The sequence below is a fragment of the Dromiciops gliroides genome, chromosome 2, assembly GCF_019393635.1.
Source record: "Dromiciops gliroides isolate mDroGli1 chromosome 2, mDroGli1.pri, whole genome shotgun sequence".
In the NCBI taxonomy this organism is placed as follows: Eukaryota; Metazoa; Chordata; class Mammalia; order Microbiotheria; family Microbiotheriidae; genus Dromiciops; species Dromiciops gliroides.
The window spans coordinates 113,371,713-113,390,082 of NC_057862.1; the positions used below are offsets into that span (position 1 = coordinate 113,371,713).

An 18,370-nucleotide genomic window follows, 5' to 3' on the forward strand; every position below is an offset into this window, starting at 1 on the left:
CAGTAACTAGTAGTCCAAAAACAGAAATGTCATGTAATTTCTGCATCTGTGTCTCAACTAGCAATTATCTCTTCCTACTTGACTACTTTGGTGAGTCTGTAATCTCCTCAATGTAGGTATTCCCTCCCTCAATGCAGATTACAGCTCTCTTCCCCTTTCTTCCCCTGGGCTACCATCCCATATAAACTCTTCTCCATGATCTCCCATACATCTTCCTGAAAGGCTTCATTCAACATGTGGAGAGTTTTTCTTTGCGTGTTTTTCCATGTTGTGGGTAGTAGTACAGTGCTTAAGACTAGTTATCTCGTATCCACCCCCCCCGCCCCCCCCCCCCCCCCCGCCTGCCATGACCACCCTTCTTGCTTCTCTGTTCGTACATTTCCTCCACACTGTTCCCCGTTTCACTTCTGGTACATAGGTCAGAGTTCTGTATACGCTGGTGGCGATTTGTGTTCACTGTGTATCTTCCCACTCCCTTTTGGATCTCCTGTAACTTTAAACCTTTGGAGGTTATTCTATTCCAAGTTTTGCAATCATACAATATCACTGGAAGAACATTTGTGTTTATTTTAAAAAAAACCCAAACTACAAGAGAGATTTGGGGTCCAGGAAACATCTTGAGACCCCTGAAAACATAGTACAGTTTTCCAAATGCAATTGGGTTCACTCTATTCCTCTAGTTCAATTCTGGTCCCATCTAACTCACTATCCATGCACAGTCATTGCCCCCTATAGAATTATCATTCCTCATCCTCATCATGACAGCTAACATTGATCTAGTACTTGAAGGTCTACCAAGTGCTTTACATGTAGTATCTCATTTGATTCTCACAACAACCTTGGGAGGGAGGTACTATTGCTGTCCGCCTTTTACAGATGAAGAAACTAAGGCTGAGAGGAGTAACCAGGGGCACACAGCTAGTAAGTGTCTGAGTCAGAATTCTAACTCGATTCCTTCTCACTCCAAGTACAACACTCTCTGCTGAGCCACCACCCTGGCCTTTCTGTTGCATAGTGTAGGAAAGACAAAAAGCATCCACTTTCCTCCACCTTTTCTTAATAGCACCTACAGTGAGTTTTACGGCTAATCAATCCACTTGCCAATGAAAGTTACCTGAGTGTTAATCACCCAAGCTCACATTGGTATGATGCATTCTTTATGTTTTACTAAGTGCTTTCCTCAGAGCCACCATATGAGGTACTTGCATTTCTCAGGAAGGACAAAAGCAAGATCATTTAGCTATTTTTTAAAGCTTTCTGCAAAGGGTAAAAACCATTTTCATCATTTTTTGACTCATTTTTCTCCCCTGAAGTCCTGCTCTGGACTCCCATTGTGCTGTGGAGGTGACCTTGGTTTCTTAAATCTCTGTACCAGCTGAACGTGTTTGGCCGCTGCTGTTCAGTGGGGTTTTCTTGGCCATTTCCTTCTCCAGCTCATTTTACAGATGAGGAACAGGGTTAAGTGACTTGCTCAGGGTCACATAAGAGTCTGAGGTCAGATTTGAACTCAGGAACACGAGTCTTCCTGATTCTAAGCTCAGCGCCCTATCCACTGCACCACCTGGCTGCCCTAGCTTGACAGAAACTACAAATAGAGAAAGACTTCACCTACACAGACCAACTCATGGATGGACTGGGGGTTCCTGCCATCCATAGGGCTGCCTGGCTTGGCCAAGTCTCATAGAGGATAATCATCAAGAAAGTTATCCATCAACTGATGATTTTTTAAGGTGATAGCCACTCACAAAGTGGCATAAATAAAGGCATCTTGGGTTTGCTGTTTGCCAAGGGAGTACACACCATTCCTCTTGCCTTCCTCTAGCCCATGAAACCACAAATCCTTGGAAGTATTTGAAGTAAGAAGTTGACTCATTGATTCTAAAGTGAGAATACATTTGGAACTGAAGGGACAGAAAACTTGGTTTTTCTTTTCCATATTATGAATAAACAGGAAGAGAGGAAGGAGAGAACTGAGTTAGGGAAGGAGGGAATCAAATGTCTACTTTGTGCCAAAAACTGTGCTAAATACGAGATCCTTAGAACAATCCTTTGAAGGAGGTGCTGTTATTATCTCCATTTTATAGTTGAGGGACTACGGCAGAAAAAGGTTAAATGACTTACCCAGCAGCTAGTAATTATCTGAGGTCAAATTTGAACTCTGGTCTTCCTGACTCCAGGACTAGCATTCTATCTACTACACTACCTAGCTAGATAATATCTTAATTTTTTCATATTGACCTGGCCAAATCTATTTAATTTTGGCTAAATCAGAAGCAGAAATTTCATATTTATGACCAACTTATTTCAAAATTGTTGATTTCCAAGGTACAAATGCTCACACTGAAAATTTAACAATCAGCTTTCACAAGCCAACTCCAGCACACCCCTGGGTATAAACTCCTTGTGAATAGAGATTATTTCATTCTTTGTCCTTGTGGTCCTAGCCCCAAGTACAGTGCCTGGCACATTGTTGTTATTGTTGAGTCATTTTAATCATGTCCAACTCTTTGTGACCCCCATTTGAGGTTTTCTTGGCACAGATACTAAAGTGGTTTTCCATTTCCTTCTCCAGTTCATTTTATAGAAAAGGAAACCAAGTCAAAGAGAATTAAGTGACTTGCCCAGGGTCACACAACTAATAAGTGTCTGAAGCTGGATTTGAACTCAGGAAGAGGAGTCTTCCCAACTTCAGGCCCAGCACTCTACTGTGTCCCCTAGCTGCTTGCCATGCACATAGTAGGCACTTAATGAATGTGTACCAGTTGATTTGCCTTATTTTATAATATGGTAAAACCATCTTTCAGGTGCCCTTGTTGATTAACTTATTGAATCAGATTTGGTTTGCCTCCCAGTAACTTCCCAAGAACATAAACCTCTATTTTATGGGGGAAAATAATTACATGAAATAAAAATGAACCCTACCGCTCTATATCTGAGCTAGGAAGTGCACAAGGCAAAGTAAACCAAAAGAATGCATATTGAAAAGGGAATTCCTGACCAGTGAGTAAGATTTGTTGTGTAGATGGAAGGAGATCCCAACAGCTCCACCACAGGACTTCTCATCTGTAAAATGGGAATCATGATCCTTGGACTACCTATGTCTCTTCCAAAGCAAGAATTTCTGTGTGTTCTAATCTTATTTGGAAAGGAGAGGTAGAGGAAAACAACAACACCACTACATGACTAGAAAAGTCAGCTGTGAAGACTTGTGGAAATAGATTTTTAACCTGCCTATCCTTTCTATTTCTTTTATTATCTGGTAGGTAGGGAGATTTCAACACCTGTCATTTAATGGTTAGGCCTTTCTAGGGTATGCTAAACCATTCCTTCCTTTCCCCATGCTACTGGAGTCAGGTTAATTGCAGCAGTTGTCTAGGAGGCCCCAGTAACCTCACGTGTGTCCCTGTGATGGTGCTGGGCAGGTGAGATCACCCAACCTGGGCCTACCCTTGGGAGATAGGCAATGTCAGTTCTGACGCAGCTACCACCACCGAAGGGAATGCACCTTTTTTATGGCTGATGTCTCAGGGATTTTTTGGAACTCTGAATTTCTTTAGCTTCCATGATGCTGCACCCTTTTGGTTCTCTTGCTTTGGTCTACTTTTCACTTCCTTGCTTGTCTCATCAGTATCCCGAGCTTCAGCTGTGCATACAGCACCCAAATCTGTGGCTCTAGCTGTGACCTTTCACCTGTACTCCAGTAGAAGGGCTCCCTCCAACTACAGGCTAAATAGTCCTGCTTAAATGTTCTTCCATCACCTTCAGCTCACTTTGTCTAAAATTCAATTAAACAAACATTGGTTAAACGCCTCCCTGCGGGCCAGCTATTGCGCCAGGCACTGGGGATTTTGTTTTGTTTTGGGGTTTTGGCCCAACCTATGATTTCTGTAGTAGATGGAGTGCCAGATTTGGAGTCAAGAATATCTGGATTCAGATCCTGCCTCCTACGCTTAACCAGTCAGTTATATCACCCTGGCCAAATCTCTTAACCTCCCTGAGCCTCAGTTTCCTCATTTGTAAAATGGGTATATATCTGTAAAGTAGGGTAGGTTTGAGGTAGGCTTGATGGGAGGACCAAATGCGATTAAGGTTTGCAAAGTGCTTCACATTACATTAAATACTGTGGAATGTATATGGAAAATCTCGGTTTTAGGCTTAAAATCTCTCTAAGACTTTCTGAGGCACCCTGTATAAATGTAAGTTATGTTTAGGATCAGGTACCTCCTCCTGTGGCTCTACCAGTGTGACTTAGCCACTTTCTTAGTTGCCTGGTGCACTGGGTGAGAGATTCAGTGACTTGCTCTTGCTCATAAAGGTAATCCATAGCAGAGGCAGTTTTTGCCCCCAGATCTCTCTGGCTTCGAGCCTGGCCCTCCCTCCTCTAGGCTTATTGATTGACTCATTGAAGTATACGGTGGATATAGATGAGTCTCCTTTTAGTCCCTAGGGTCCTACAGTCATCGTTTAGAGCTGGAAGGGTCCTTAGAGGTCATAATACCAGAAGTCTAGAGGCTGAAGGAACATCACAAGCCATGTAGTTCAACCCCCTAATTGACATCAGAAGAAACTGGAGCCCAGTTACTTGCCCACAGTCAGTCAGTGGTAGACTGGGGGCTTGGAGCCCAGGTCTTCTGACTCCATCCCCCTTCCCCGATACTGCTATTTTTCCAATCTGAGGACCTCAAAGACAGAGGCAGAGGTGAAGACTCCGGGATCCCTATAGCAGATTGGAGCTGTCATATCCTAAGGGTTGGTATTCCAGTAGCCTCCACATTTCAAGTACGGAGGACCATGCTATGAGAGGTACTTAGTATAGAATGAGTCCCTCTAGCCAGCAAAGGGTCCTGTTCTGGGCCAGTGGCCATGTGGGCCTGTAGAACAGTGACCTTTGTCAATAACCCAGCCAAGGAGGAAAACGTCGTGTCTGGCCTTTAGATCACTTTTTATCCTTAAGTGTCTTGGTAGTGTTAAATGAATTGGAACGCAAATTGGGAAATGTTCTGAGGTTTCTGTTTTGAATACAAAATTTAATGATGCTTGAACTCCATTTATAGGAGTGGCAAGGAATTTATTATGCCAAAAAGAAAAATGGGGATAATATACAACAAAATGTGAAGATAATACCTGTCATCGGACAGGGAGGGTGAGTAGAAAGAAATTCACTGCTTCAGTTAACAGATAATACTTTTGTGTTGCTTCAAAACTGATCTTAAAGTATGTCTATTTGAGAAAGTTAAAAGCCTCAGCCAGGTCATAGGCCAACCCGAAAATGAATTTGACATCTCCTGAACATCTTTATAGCAGTGGTTTGTCTTTTTTTTAATGGTAATTTTTTTTAAAAAGTAATTATTTTCTGGGGAAGTAAGGAAGACCATCTTTCTCTCTAGAAAGCTTTTTTTCTGTGTTCTATCCAAAATTATTCCTGCCCTCTATTTTCTTCTATACAAGAAAGAATTAATGTCACTTCCCTTAAACTATTTTTTCTACCTGTGCTTCTAAATTAAGTCTCAGTAGTAACTAACACACACACACACACACACAATTATATTAAAATCAAGTCAACAAGTATTTACGAAACACTTATCATGTGCCAGGCACTGTGCTATGCCCTGGGAGAAGGGCACACATTAGCTACAAGGCTGAAGACAAAATGTTCAGTTTACAGATGGCATTGCCAATGAAGAAAAAAATGCTGGAGGAAGTGTATTACTCTGCATAGTCTAGGCCTTTATTCCCAAATATTACTTTTGCAATACAGTAGGAAAAGCAAATTTTTCATTTGTTGTTCAGTAGTAAATTGATTTTATATTCATTTACACTTGTGTAGCCGGTTTGAGAAAATCCCAAACTGTTTTGTTTCTGTTCTTGTTTTTCCCAGTGCTTGGCCCACAGTGGGTGCTGATAATTTTTCATTGAATGTATGATTACATTAATAAGCTGATGACTCACATAGGTCACTCCTTTTAAACCCTACTGAATTTCACCATTCTCCTACATGACACATGGTGTTGTGTAGCCCTTAGTTCTGAAAATCACCTGAGTATTTCTTAGGAATAACAGAGTTGGAATACCTATTGGTTTTTTAAAAATTACTACTAATTCCTTTGCAATCAATTAGATCCTTTAGAAGTTTTAAGTTATTAGTAATATGCTATGACAATTTTCATTCTGTCCCAAATTTTATCTCAGAATTCATTAGTAGGAGACACCACATTTCAGCTTTGCCCCAATATCATTGATATGCAACTTCACAAGCAACTTTCTATAGGGAAACAAAGGTTTCATTAACCTTGTTAACAGGGCAAGAAAGCATCTGCTGGTTGGGGCAGACCTAGTCCGGTTGGTATGTGATTCTCATCATGATAATGGAGAACAATAAGTATCTAAGTATAAGGGTTTCTTTCCTGAGGGGTAACACACATATTTGCCAAGTAACTGAAGAATCATGGCCAGAGCTTGAGTCCAGAAGGAGATGTTGGTTAAAGAAGGAGGTTGGGAGGTGGGGCACAGAATGGCCAAGCAGTGAAAAGAGGAACTTTTGGATGAGCTTCTCAGCACATTCTTCTGTGGATTTTGCTGCTTCAGGAATTGTCCTATGGCATTATTTGGATGTTTTTCGGAGCAATCATATCATGTGTTCAAGAGCTCACTGCCTTTCCTCCACCATCTTGGCTCTGCCCTGGAAGTTCTGGATGAGCTTCTCCAAAGGAAAAATAAACATTATGCTTAGATAACTATTAATTATCATTACCAGAATCACATACAAGCATATCTAGGCCAAAACTTGAGAAGGATGAGAATGTGGGCTTGAGTACTTCATAAACTATGCCAGTCAAATCCATCTGTAACTATATTGTAGCTGTTTGAATCAAGAAACTTGAACTAAACACATCCTTTCACGTGTTTTTTTATTTTATGTTTTACCTCTATTTCTCAGTAAAAACTAAAAAAAATGAACCCATCTTTTCACAGACATGGTGATGCACACCTATACTGTCTGATAATGGGAGAGGTTGAGGTTGGGTAGATTGTTCAGGAATTCTGAGCTGCAGAAGAGCTGAAGATCTGGTGTCCACACTAAGTCTGGCACTAATACAGTGAGCCCCTTAGCTCAGAGGGCCACCAGGAAGCCTTAGAAGGAAACAACTCTTCTAACCCAGGAGATATAGGGTGACCCAGACTCTCCAAAAAATCCATCAGTCAAATAGTAAAAACCCCATCACTGAATGAAACTAGATAGAAACTAGGGTTCATGCTTCGACCCCCACCAATTTATGCAATTCTTTAAAATGATTAAGTTTAAGATAGTTGTGACTTTATGGCTACTTGACCCTAACTGACCATCTCCCTTAACCCGATTTCTAAAAACCTTTCTGAAGGAAGATTTTATATCACATTATGTACAGTTATTAATAATCACTTCAAATTCCTTGGAGCCAAAGGCAGAAATGTAAGTGTGGATAACGCAGTCTCTGGGTTAGGCTGAGTCACAGAGTAAGCTACACAATGATACATTACCAGGAATTTCTTTCAAATGTTGTAGAATAAAAAGTCTGAGGCTGAGCTAGGGTTGCACACCTTCAGTGAGGGGTGGAGTTTCCATACGATGCCTCTTCTACCTTTTCCTGCTTTGGATTCCTCTAGCCCCTGCACCTTGTGACACAAAGTTCTATGTTTCCTTGGAAGGACTTATGCTAAATTGTAAAAATAAGCAAACATGAGAATGAGCAGAGAGGCTTCTTTCAATTTTAGCAAGCATCAATTTTCAGAAGTCTATGAAGGTAATAAAAACATCGCCTTCAAGGAAACAAAAACTGCTGATAGTTGTAGCTCAGAAAATGACACCCATAAGTCAGGGTTCTGTGGGATGAAAGTTGTGCTTGGATTGCTCACCCCGCCCCCCCTTCTCTTATCTGAAAATGATTGGATTCTGTATCTCCAAGAAACTGCAAATTACAAAAGTCCCTAAGACGAGAACTTTCTTTCCCCAAAATATTAGTGGTCTCTTGCGCTTTTGGTTTTTTCACCTACTTCTCATAAATTGTCCAAAAACAAAGATACTGGATTCCTTAAAGTTCAGCAGGTTGTAGATCCACTTGTAATTAAAATCAAAATCATTTCCAAGTTGAATCAACACATTTATCATCGTTGTACAAATGAGCTATAATTTTTAAATACAATAAACATTAGTTTAGGAGAAAACTATGTTGTATGCAAACCCATTTGAACCCAATCGGTCCAAAATTTCTAGAAACTAGACATCTCTTAAAACTTGTGGGAAACCTTTTTCTTTCCCATTCTGTGCCTAAAAAAGGAAAACTTTTTTTTTAATGTCTTCAGTCAGTTATCATGCTTTCTATGGGAATGAGAAAAGTAAAGCTTTTTTCTTGTCTTTTTTCTTTCTTTGTGTGTGTGTGTGTGTGTGTGTGTGTGTGTGTGTGTGTGTGTGTGAGGCAATTGGGGTTAAATGACTTGCCCAGGGTCACACAGCTAGTACCTGTCAAGCATCTAAGGCCAGATTTGAACTCAGGTCCTCCTGAATCCAGGACTGGTGCTTTATCCACTGCACCACCCAGCTGCCCCTGCTATTTTTTTTTTTCAAGGAAACTTTAGAAAGCACTTTGGAATCCACTTTGTAAACTCCTTTCCTGGAGTTCATATAATAGTCAAGAGAACTGAACCGCTTCAGAGCTCAGCCGAGATGGTTTGGGTGTGTTGTGAGAGCAAATCTGGCTGAGTTAGGGAGAATTTGGCATGTAACTTCTTATTTCCAAGGTAGATTCTAATCCAACTGTTTTCTGAAGAAAAGCCTCTTGTCCTGGGCACCAATGAGCCAGTTATGTTCTCCAAGAGTTGGACATAATTGCAGTGAATGTGAAACAAGCATCTCAAGGGATAAATTGCTATTTGCTGTTTCCAGTCAAAGCACTGCCCCCCTGCCATCAGCCTCAGAATTCTGTTGACAGACAGGTTTTGTTTCATTGTCTGACCCAGTGACGTAGTTACTGAGCATAAGATTCATTCCTTTGTAGGGAAGAATTTGTTTTCTTTAAAGAGTTACTCATCTTTCAACAGAGACACAAATGGATGTTCCCAGACCCCCTGCTCCTTTATCAATGGCCTTGGATAGAAACAAGAAAAGTAAATATCATGCCCTGAGCATTTTGTGTACTGGTTAATGTTAATACCTTTGACTGTTTTTTGTTGTCCTCATAAAAGAAAACTAAACTGGGTTAATCAGCATGGAGAATCGGAAAGAAAATAATGCTTTTCTTTTTTTTTTGCTTGCAGAAAGATTAGACACTATGTGTCCATTAGTAGAGTGTGCAGTGACACCAATAAGGTCAGTAAAAGAGGGTGATTACCCAATATCAATTCCAGCAAAAATGATACAAAATATTAATGAAGGAACGTGAACTAATGTCTCTATTTGTTTATAGGTAGAAAAAACCTGTGAACGTGTTCAGGCTGAATCTCAAACAGGTAGGATGCACATTTTCCTTCTTCTGTTAATTTTTTTTTTTTTTTGTGAGGCAATTGGGGTTAAGTGACTTGCCCAGGATCACACAGCTAGTAAGTGTCAAGTGTCTGAGGCTGGATTTGAACTCAGGTCTTCCTGAATCTAGGGCCAGTGCTTTATCTACTGTACTACCTAGCTGCCCCTCTTCTGTTACTTCTACCAAAGTTTCTGTGTCTCATTAGCATGGGTAGTGATATGATTGTAAGCCAAATAACCTTACCTCTCTCAAAGTCATTTTCCTCATTGGTTAAATGTGGATAATAATATTGTGATGGTCAAATAAGAAAATGTATATAAAGTATTTTGCCAACCTTCCAATGCTATATAGATGTGAACTATGATTATCAATAATCACACTCTCCAGCAGCATAGATCACGACCCTGACCAGCTACCTCTAGGTTTTAGGATTGTTCAGATGCAGTTGGTCAACTCAGATAAAGAAACTATTTGATGATATTTACTAAATCTTCATTTGCTAGGGTGACATATGGGCAACAGGCTTTAAAAGGCTTTCCCGATGAACACTTCTGAAGTAATGTCATTTAACACATTTTAACCAAATGTCACTGTGCTAATGTCATTCAGCCTTTGACTCGTTTGTAGCATAATTGCAGCAAAACTCCCCTCCCCCAATAATGTCATTTCCCAATATTAGATGTTAGGTATGCTTCATGAAGCTATGGATACCAGAGGCACACTACTATAAGTCATGATCCTTGCTGGGCTTCTTAAACTCTAGGCTGATTCATTGTATACCCATCTCTTAGGAGAGATGTCCTCTCTTAACAGATCATGGTGCAGAGATTCTTAGCCTCCACTCCAATCAGATTAATTTTCTAATGGAGAACTGAACACACCCTGCTCATCCTCACCTTTTGTATTTTTTCTCATACTGTTTCCTGGCCTTGAACATAAGCTTTCTATGAGGCCCAACTTCAGGTTCATCATTATCTTACCTCTCTAGGCTTCAGTCTTCTCATCTATAAAATGAAGAGATGAGATGAAAGGATAGGTCATCCCCTCTCACCCAGACTATTGCAGTAACCTCTTTATTGGTCCCTGCACACTCAAATCCACCTTCTAAATGGCTGCCAAATTGATATTCCTAAAACACAATCTGCCAATGGCTGTTCAATAAATGCCACTGACCCATTAGTACCTTTAGGATAAAGTGTGAGCCCTGTCTGGCATTTCAGCCCATCACAATCTGTCTCTAACCTACCAGGATTATTATACATTGTTCTACTTTAGTCTATGAGATTTGCCTTCATCCTTTGGAATAGGACACTCCCCATGCCTGTAATGCCTACTCAACTCCATCTGTTGGAACCCCTGGATTCCTTGAGAGCCTCCTTTGGAGAGAGCATCAAGGCCAGCCATGCTCTAGTCTCTCCTGACTCCACTCCTGACTCTGAGCTGAGCTGGGCACTTTCCCCAGGCACACCTTCCTCCCCCACCCCAGCCTCTCTTTTCAACTCCCTTTTCAGTGTTGTTTTCCTTTAGCTCATGTTTGTATTCTCAGTGTTTAACACTGTGTCTGGAATATATTGAGTACTTAATAAATGTTCTGTCTGTCTATCACCTCTCATCTGTCAATCTATCATCTATCTACTTATCTGTATATCATCTATTTACTTACCATCTGTGTATTATCTATACTCTATCATCTATTTGTCATCAATCTGTCTGCCTTCTGTCTACCATCTATCTAGCTGTATCATCTATTGTCTGTTCATCATCTATCATCTATTTATCATCTGTTTATCATATATTTGTCTAGCATTTCTATATCTAGCATCTAGCCAATCTAATCTACTTATCTCTCACCTATTTCTCTATTAATCCCCTGTCTCTCATCTATTTGTATCATCTATCATCTGTTTATCTGTTACCCATCTATTTATCATTCATCTATCTATGTATCTTGCCAATCCAGTCTATTTCTCTATGTAAAGCTTCAGCTCTGACCACCACCTCCTACATGAGGCTTTTTCTGTTTGTCTCCCCAGGACCTTTTCAAAATTACTTGGTCTTTATTTCGTGTTTACTTTGTATATATTAATACTTACTTACATGTGCCCATGTTGTTTCCCTAAGAGAATACAAATTCCTTGAGTGTAGGCACTTCCATTCTGGGCTTGTCTTCCTAAAACATTACCTGTCACATCAAAGGTGCTTGATAAGTGTTTGTTGATTAATTAATTGCTGGCTCCTTTCCAGTTTAAAGAGTCCAGATCTTGGGGCAGCTAGGTGGCACAGTGGATAGAGCATTGGCCCTGGAGTCAAGAGTACCTGAGTTCAAATCCGGCCTCAGACACTTAATACACAATTATTAGCTGTGTGACTCTGGGCAAGTCACTTAACCCCAATTGCCTCACACACACACACACAAAAAAAGAGTCTAAATCTCCTTCAAGAGACCCCTTTCCCCCAAAATGGAAGTTTAAGCTCCCTGGCCTGTAGTTTATAGACTCTGTTGCCTTCCTTTCTTTGAAAATTGGAACACATTTGCCCTTTTCAATCTTGTGTTAGCCCTCCTCTTTCCCATGACATTTTAATTATCACTGAGTGTAGTTCAGCAATCACACCTATCAGTTCCTTCAAGCCCAAGGCTGTAGTTCCTCCAGGCAAGGTGATTTCAGTTTTTCAAGAGCAGCCAAGTGTTCTCCTATGATCTTGGTCTAAACTTCCTGTAAATCATTTTTCTTCCATAATCTCTAGTATTAAAACCATTCTCCTTTGCAAAAGAGGCAGCGACAAAGTAAAAATTGAACAAGCTTGTTACCTTCTGTTGACAGTTATCTCTGTCCCATCCACCCCAAGCAAAGGTCCTCATTGATACTTATCTCATAAAACTAAAAACCAAACAAACAAACAAAAAGAAAACCAAAAAAAAAAACCCCAAAACCAAAAAACCCTTTATGTTGTCTTTAGCTTCCCTTACCAGCCTCAGTTCATTCAGAGCTTTGTAATTCCTGATACTGTTGTTTTCATAGGGCCTTCCCATACTCCTTTTCATTCTCTATTACCTAGACATGCTTCCAACTTCTTTATATTTCCCTTTAAAATCTAAGCAAGTTGGTGAGTTCCCTGTGTATCCACATCATTCTCTCTAGATAAATACCATTTCCTCCTCCTCATTTAAATTGTTTCTCTTTGGGTCTTCAGAATTTCACATGGGAAAGATTATTTCAAGGACCCATGATTACAGTGGGATAGGTTCCATCTATAAAAATCACAGCTCATCTAGGCCCTGGTATATCCTCTTCATGAGATGCTATAATGGAAATAATTCATCATCTAATGACCAAGAAGTCTAATAATAAGACTCTCCAAACTTAACTAGATTGGTCATTGGACAACAGACATAAATGAAGTCCATCGCCAGGCCTACACTTGAAGCTTCTCCTGCCTAGTGGAACTTACCAGAGCTTTCGTTCCACTATCATAGTCTTTGTGAACCCAGAGTCTCCTCCACACCTCAATGAGTCATCACAGTAAAACTTTGAGGAGGTAAATGATGTTTGTTTGGGTCGGGACCTACTAGGCAGCATAATGTAGTAGATAGAGGGTCCAGCCTTAAGAGTCAGGGAGCCTGGGGCAGCTAGGTGGCGCAGTGGATAAAGCACGGCCTGGATTCAGGAGTACCTGAGTTCAAATCGGCCTCAGACCTTGACACTTACTAGCTGTGTGACCCTGGGCAAGTCACTTAACCCTCATTGCCCAGCAAAAAATAAAAAAAATTTTTAAAAAAAAGAGTCAGGGAGCCCTGAGTTTAACTCCTTCTAACACATACTAGTTGAGTTACTCTAGATAAGTCACTTAACCCCTTGGCCCATGTTAATTCTCTAAGACTGTAAATTGCAGATCATCTACAGACCTAGAAGTGGCTACGTGGTATAATAAATAGATTGGTGGACTAGGATTTAGCAGGACCTAAGTTCAGATGTCTGCGTTGGACCTTTACTAGCTATATGATCCTGGGCAAATAATTTAATTAGTTCCAGCCTTGGTTCCTCATCTATAAAATGTGGATAATAATAGCACCAACCTTACATGGTTGTTATGAGGATTAAATGAGATAGCATATGTAAATACACTTGATAAACCCTTAAAGCACTCTGTAAATGCTACTTATTATTATTATTATCAATTCTGCATTGAGCAAGGAATATAGCTCCACTGGAATTCCATGCACTAATGAAATTTAAGCTCTGGATCCAAACAAAAATTAATACTATGTTATTTAAACATCTTAATATAACAGTGCACGACTGATTAACAAATCAATGGGCCAGATGATAATTAGCATAGGTGCAGAAAGAAAGGTTAGAGCACTGGGCTGAAGTGGTCAGGAAGACTTTACAGAATAGACAGATCTAAAGGTTAGATGGAAATTCCATAGGAAATGATAGCAGGAAGTTAAGGCATTTCAGATGTGTGGGAATGAAAAGTAGAAATGTGGAAAAAATACAAGGTTATTTTTTTATTGGGGTTGGGGGAGTGGGGGGTGGAGGAGGTGAGGCTTGACAGCAAATAGGACAATCAAGCTACAGCAGAAGGTCTGTGTGGGAGAGTGGTGGAAGAGAAAGCCAAAAGTTAGACTGGGGCTAGATTGTGGAGGGCTTTGGATGTCAGGCTAAGAAGTTTGAACTTCATCCTATAGGCATTAGGGAATGATGAGAAATTTTTTGGTTTTGTTTCATTGTTAAAAACCAATAGAATGAAATGATCCAAGGGGATATTTGGGAAGATTACTCAGGCAGTGGTGTTACAAGATAGTAGAAGACCAGAGAGAGGCAGGGAAACCAGTTAGGAGGCCATCAGAGTAATATGGCTGTGAGGCCAATGGATGGTAACAGGTTGGAATAGAAAAGACAGAAGGGATATGGGGAGAGGACAAAAAGACATGGAGACCAAATTTGGCTATGAGGAGAGAGTAATCAAAGACAACTCAAGGTTTTGAGCCTGAAAGAGACAAAAAGATGGTGGCACTAAGGGTAGAGACAGGGAGGGCTGGAGGTGGAGCTGGTTTTGGGGGGAAAGCCAACAGACTTATAGTTGGTCTCATTGGAATCTACCCAAAGCCAGTGCTATGGATGTCCCCCACTGAAAGACCTTACTTTTCAACCCCAAGATTCTTTAAACATTTATATTCTGTAGAAAATGGGGACAATTTAGGGGAGAAAATATTGGTTTTCTACAGTTTCACTTCAAGTTTCATTTAAAGATTAAAGGGGAAAATCTTTTTCAATGTGCATTACTTCCCCTCCTCCCCCTTGCAGTGTCCACTTTAGACTATTTCTTTACAGACTTCTAGGAACTTGCTGCAAGTGTATGATCCAGAAACTCTATACAAGGAACCTTTCTGTGTGGATTTTTTTTTAACAAGGTGTGGAATGTTTAGCCAAAGGAGAATTCTAATTGGCTGACATTCCTCACCACTTTATAATGGAAATTCTGACATGGCTGTCTTCCTTGCAGTTCAACTGGGTCTTGTTCTTAGAAGTGAACATTATTGGCCTTCATGAAACTGTAACATTACTGAAGTTGTTGTACACTCATCCCACATAAATTAGAATTTATTTTCTGAAATTTTTAGACTGGGGTGGTTTGCTATTATTCTGCTAAGAGATTAAAAAAAAAAAAACTTTTTCCCCACAGATAATCAGTGTTGCAGACACAAAGATAGGAGGAAAGGTTCATTAGATGTCAGATCAACCACCTCCCGAGGAAGCGATGGTATGTAACAAATAGGGCAACAGGAATAATTCTTATTTTAATATTACAAAATCTTGGCCTGCCCACTTTCATTTGTGCATATTTTTAAAGTTGTAGTTCTGTTCTTTTATTCTGGATTGCACTTTTTTTTTTTTTAGATTGCACTTTCCAAAATGATCTCTTTAAGGGGCAGCTAGGTGGTGCCAGTGAATAAAACATTAGCCCTGGATTCAGGAGGACCTGAGTTCAAATCTGGCCTCAGACACTTGACACTTATTAGCTGTGTGACCCTGGGCAAGTCACTTAATCCTCATTGCCCCACAAAAACCAAACAAAAATTATCTTTCTTTTTTTGTCTTCAAAGGTTCTGGCTCCTTGGCAGCTGGGGGGAAATACCATAAGCTGAAGAACCAACAATTGCACTAGGCACTACCTCCAAAAACTGTGTCTGTGGCCTTCATCTGGCCAGGTGGATCATAGTGATCCAATGTAGCCTGGCAAAGTGGAGACAGGAGCAGAAGCAGAGTCAGACTACCTGCTTTCTGCTCCCCTATGTGCCACTTACCAGTCATGTGACTGGGCAAGATGCTTCCTCACTTTTGGCCTGACTTCCCTTTTCTGCCAAATGAGAGTTGTTTTGTTTTGTTTTGTTTTTAATATAAAATCCTTTCCAGGCCAAGCAGTCCCTGCTTCAATAAGATTCTTGGGGCCCACATTTAATGGTGGACCAACTGTACATGGAACATGAGTAGGGATTTCCCCCCTTACCCCCATCCCAAATAAGGAACAACCATATCTTGATAATAACAATGACACAAAAAAGGCGTCACATCTCAGATCCTGAAAGCTTCTGCTGCCTTATATAATGTTTGGTCTAAACATCCCAAATGAAGGGACATCATTCTCTGAAAAATTGAGCCAGAAAAACATGTGTTGTCCAGTTAACGGTAGATTGTATTACTTATTCTTGTCACATAGAGGGCATAAAAGACCTGGGTAAAGTTGAATCTTAGGGTGATCATAGTCTTTTCTAGAATTGGGAAGTTAATTCCAAACACCTAGAGTTATGGTGGGAAGAAAAAGAGGAAATAACCCCTAATATTTTAGGCTGATTTTATGCTGGGCCGATCTGGCTTAGTGGGGAAAGCATGGGATTTAAAATCAGACGATGTGGGTCTAAAATTGGGCTCTACTACCTACTGTCTTTCTGACTTCACCTAACCTCAATGGCCTCAGTTTCTTCATGTAAAATAAGGCATATGAGAGGCATAATGGACTAAATGATTCAGTAGTTCAACATTTATTAAATATTTCCTATCCACAAGGCACCATGCCAGAGGCTAAGAATACAAAACAGAAAGTGAAAAGAGCCAACTGAAAGAATTTAAATTCTATTGCGAGTAAAAGATGTGTATACCATATAAGTAAAAGATAATTTAGGAGGGGAAAGAGCATTAAGAACTGGATAAGGAAAGACCTCATATTGGAGCGAGCTGACACCTGAGCTGAGCTCTGAAGGAAGCTATGAAATTCTAAGGCACGCTTGAAGAGGGAGTACAGTTCAGTCAGGGGAAGACAACCATACCAAGAATTTGAGATGGGAGATGAAAGGCTAAATTTGGGGAACCGCAATTATGCCCCGTTTGGCTGGATTGAGTGTTCAAAGGAGAATAAAGCCAGAAGGGTAGGCTGGAGCCACCAGCTTGTCAGTACCTTTAACCGGTCAAAGTGATGACTTTGTGTTTCATCTTAGAGGCAATAGGGAATCATGAAATATTCTTGGATTGGGAGATGGCATAGACAGATGCTTTAAGAAACATTATTTCAGCATCAGAGTAGGAAGATGGCTTAGGGAAGGGAGAGATTAGAATCAGGAAAGGCAATCTGGAGGCTTTGGCAATAGTCCAGGCAGGATGTGATGAGGGCCTAAATTGGAGTGGTGGTCATATAAGTGAAGAAGGGGATAGAGGCAAGAGGGAGAACTGACAGGACATGGCAATTGTTTGGATGTGGGAAGTGAGAGAAAGGGAAGGCTGAGGGATGACTTTAAAGTTGTGAATCTGGATGATAGAAAGAATGGTGCTGCCTTCAATTTCTAACTCTAAGGGAAGTTTGGAGGAGGTACTCATTGGCAAGGGGGATGTAACAATGTGTCTGTTTGGGATATATTGAAATTGGGATAACTATAGGGCATCCAGCACTCCAGAAGGTAGTTGGTGATGCGGGGCTGGAGTACAAGAGGGATCCTTTTGTTTTCCTCTCTGTAATAATCTGAGATGTTTCAATAGGTGGGAAAGTGTGATTCTGGCTAATAGAACAGAAGAAGCAGCACTAGTCATACAGAAGAGGTTGATTGAGACGGTTAAAGCAGAGCAGTAAATGAACCTGATTTTGTTATCAAGGTTGCAGGGAAATGGTTTATGTTTTAGAGGTGAGTATCATTACTTAGGGCAATAAAAAAAGTTTTCCCTAAGCTATTTCTCTGTCAATGCTTTTGAATCAGGGCCAAATTGCTGGGACAAACCTTCAGATTTATGCACAGCCCCGGAAACTAAGAAATAGGTTCCCTGGAGGAGGTAGCAGAGTGGAGTTGAAAGAATATTGATTATGTGACCTTGGGCAAATCACTTTTGCTGGCCCTAATTTCTCTATCTATAAAAGGAAAGGGGCTGATCATTTCCAATATCCCTTAGTTAATGTCTAGGTTCTTTCCAACTCCACAATCCTAAAATTGAAAATGATTTGATTTGAGGCACAGATTGTGTGGCACAGTGTTTACACTAACAGTAATCTTCATTTCATTTTAATCACAGGAGGTTCACAGAGACGGCACTCTTCCATGGCAAGGATACATTCAAATGACTATTGAAGCACCCATCACAAAGGTAGATACTTCCTTTCTCCCACTGAACTGAACCAACATGAAACATAATTTCCATTGTCTCTTGTTGATGGGTTTTTTTTATCCCAGATTAGTTCACTGTACAAGGATAGGGATGGGGGCAGTCTTATGTAAATCAGAAATGAATGCTGCCATTAAGCCTGACACTATAGAATTGATTTTCACTTAGGTTTCCTGTAGTTTCACTAGAAAATTGAGCTGAAACTAATAAGATGAAATTGATTGG

At 40.4% G+C, this 18,370-nt stretch overlaps 1 protein-coding gene across 1 annotated transcript in view; it reads left to right on the forward strand.

Annotated features, from left to right (window-relative positions):
* PDE8A (phosphodiesterase 8A) overlaps positions 1–18,370 on the forward strand; it is a 262,918-nt gene that overhangs the window by 189,460 nt on the left and 55,088 nt on the right. Inside the window, 6 exon segments of the mRNA XM_043987196.1 lie at positions 5,055–5,143; positions 9,292–9,343; positions 9,441–9,483; positions 15,186–15,263; positions 18,056–18,099; positions 18,101–18,127. Coding sequence (XP_043843131.1) covers positions 5,055–5,143; positions 9,292–9,343; positions 9,441–9,483; positions 15,186–15,263; positions 18,056–18,099; positions 18,101–18,127 — 333 coding nt within the window.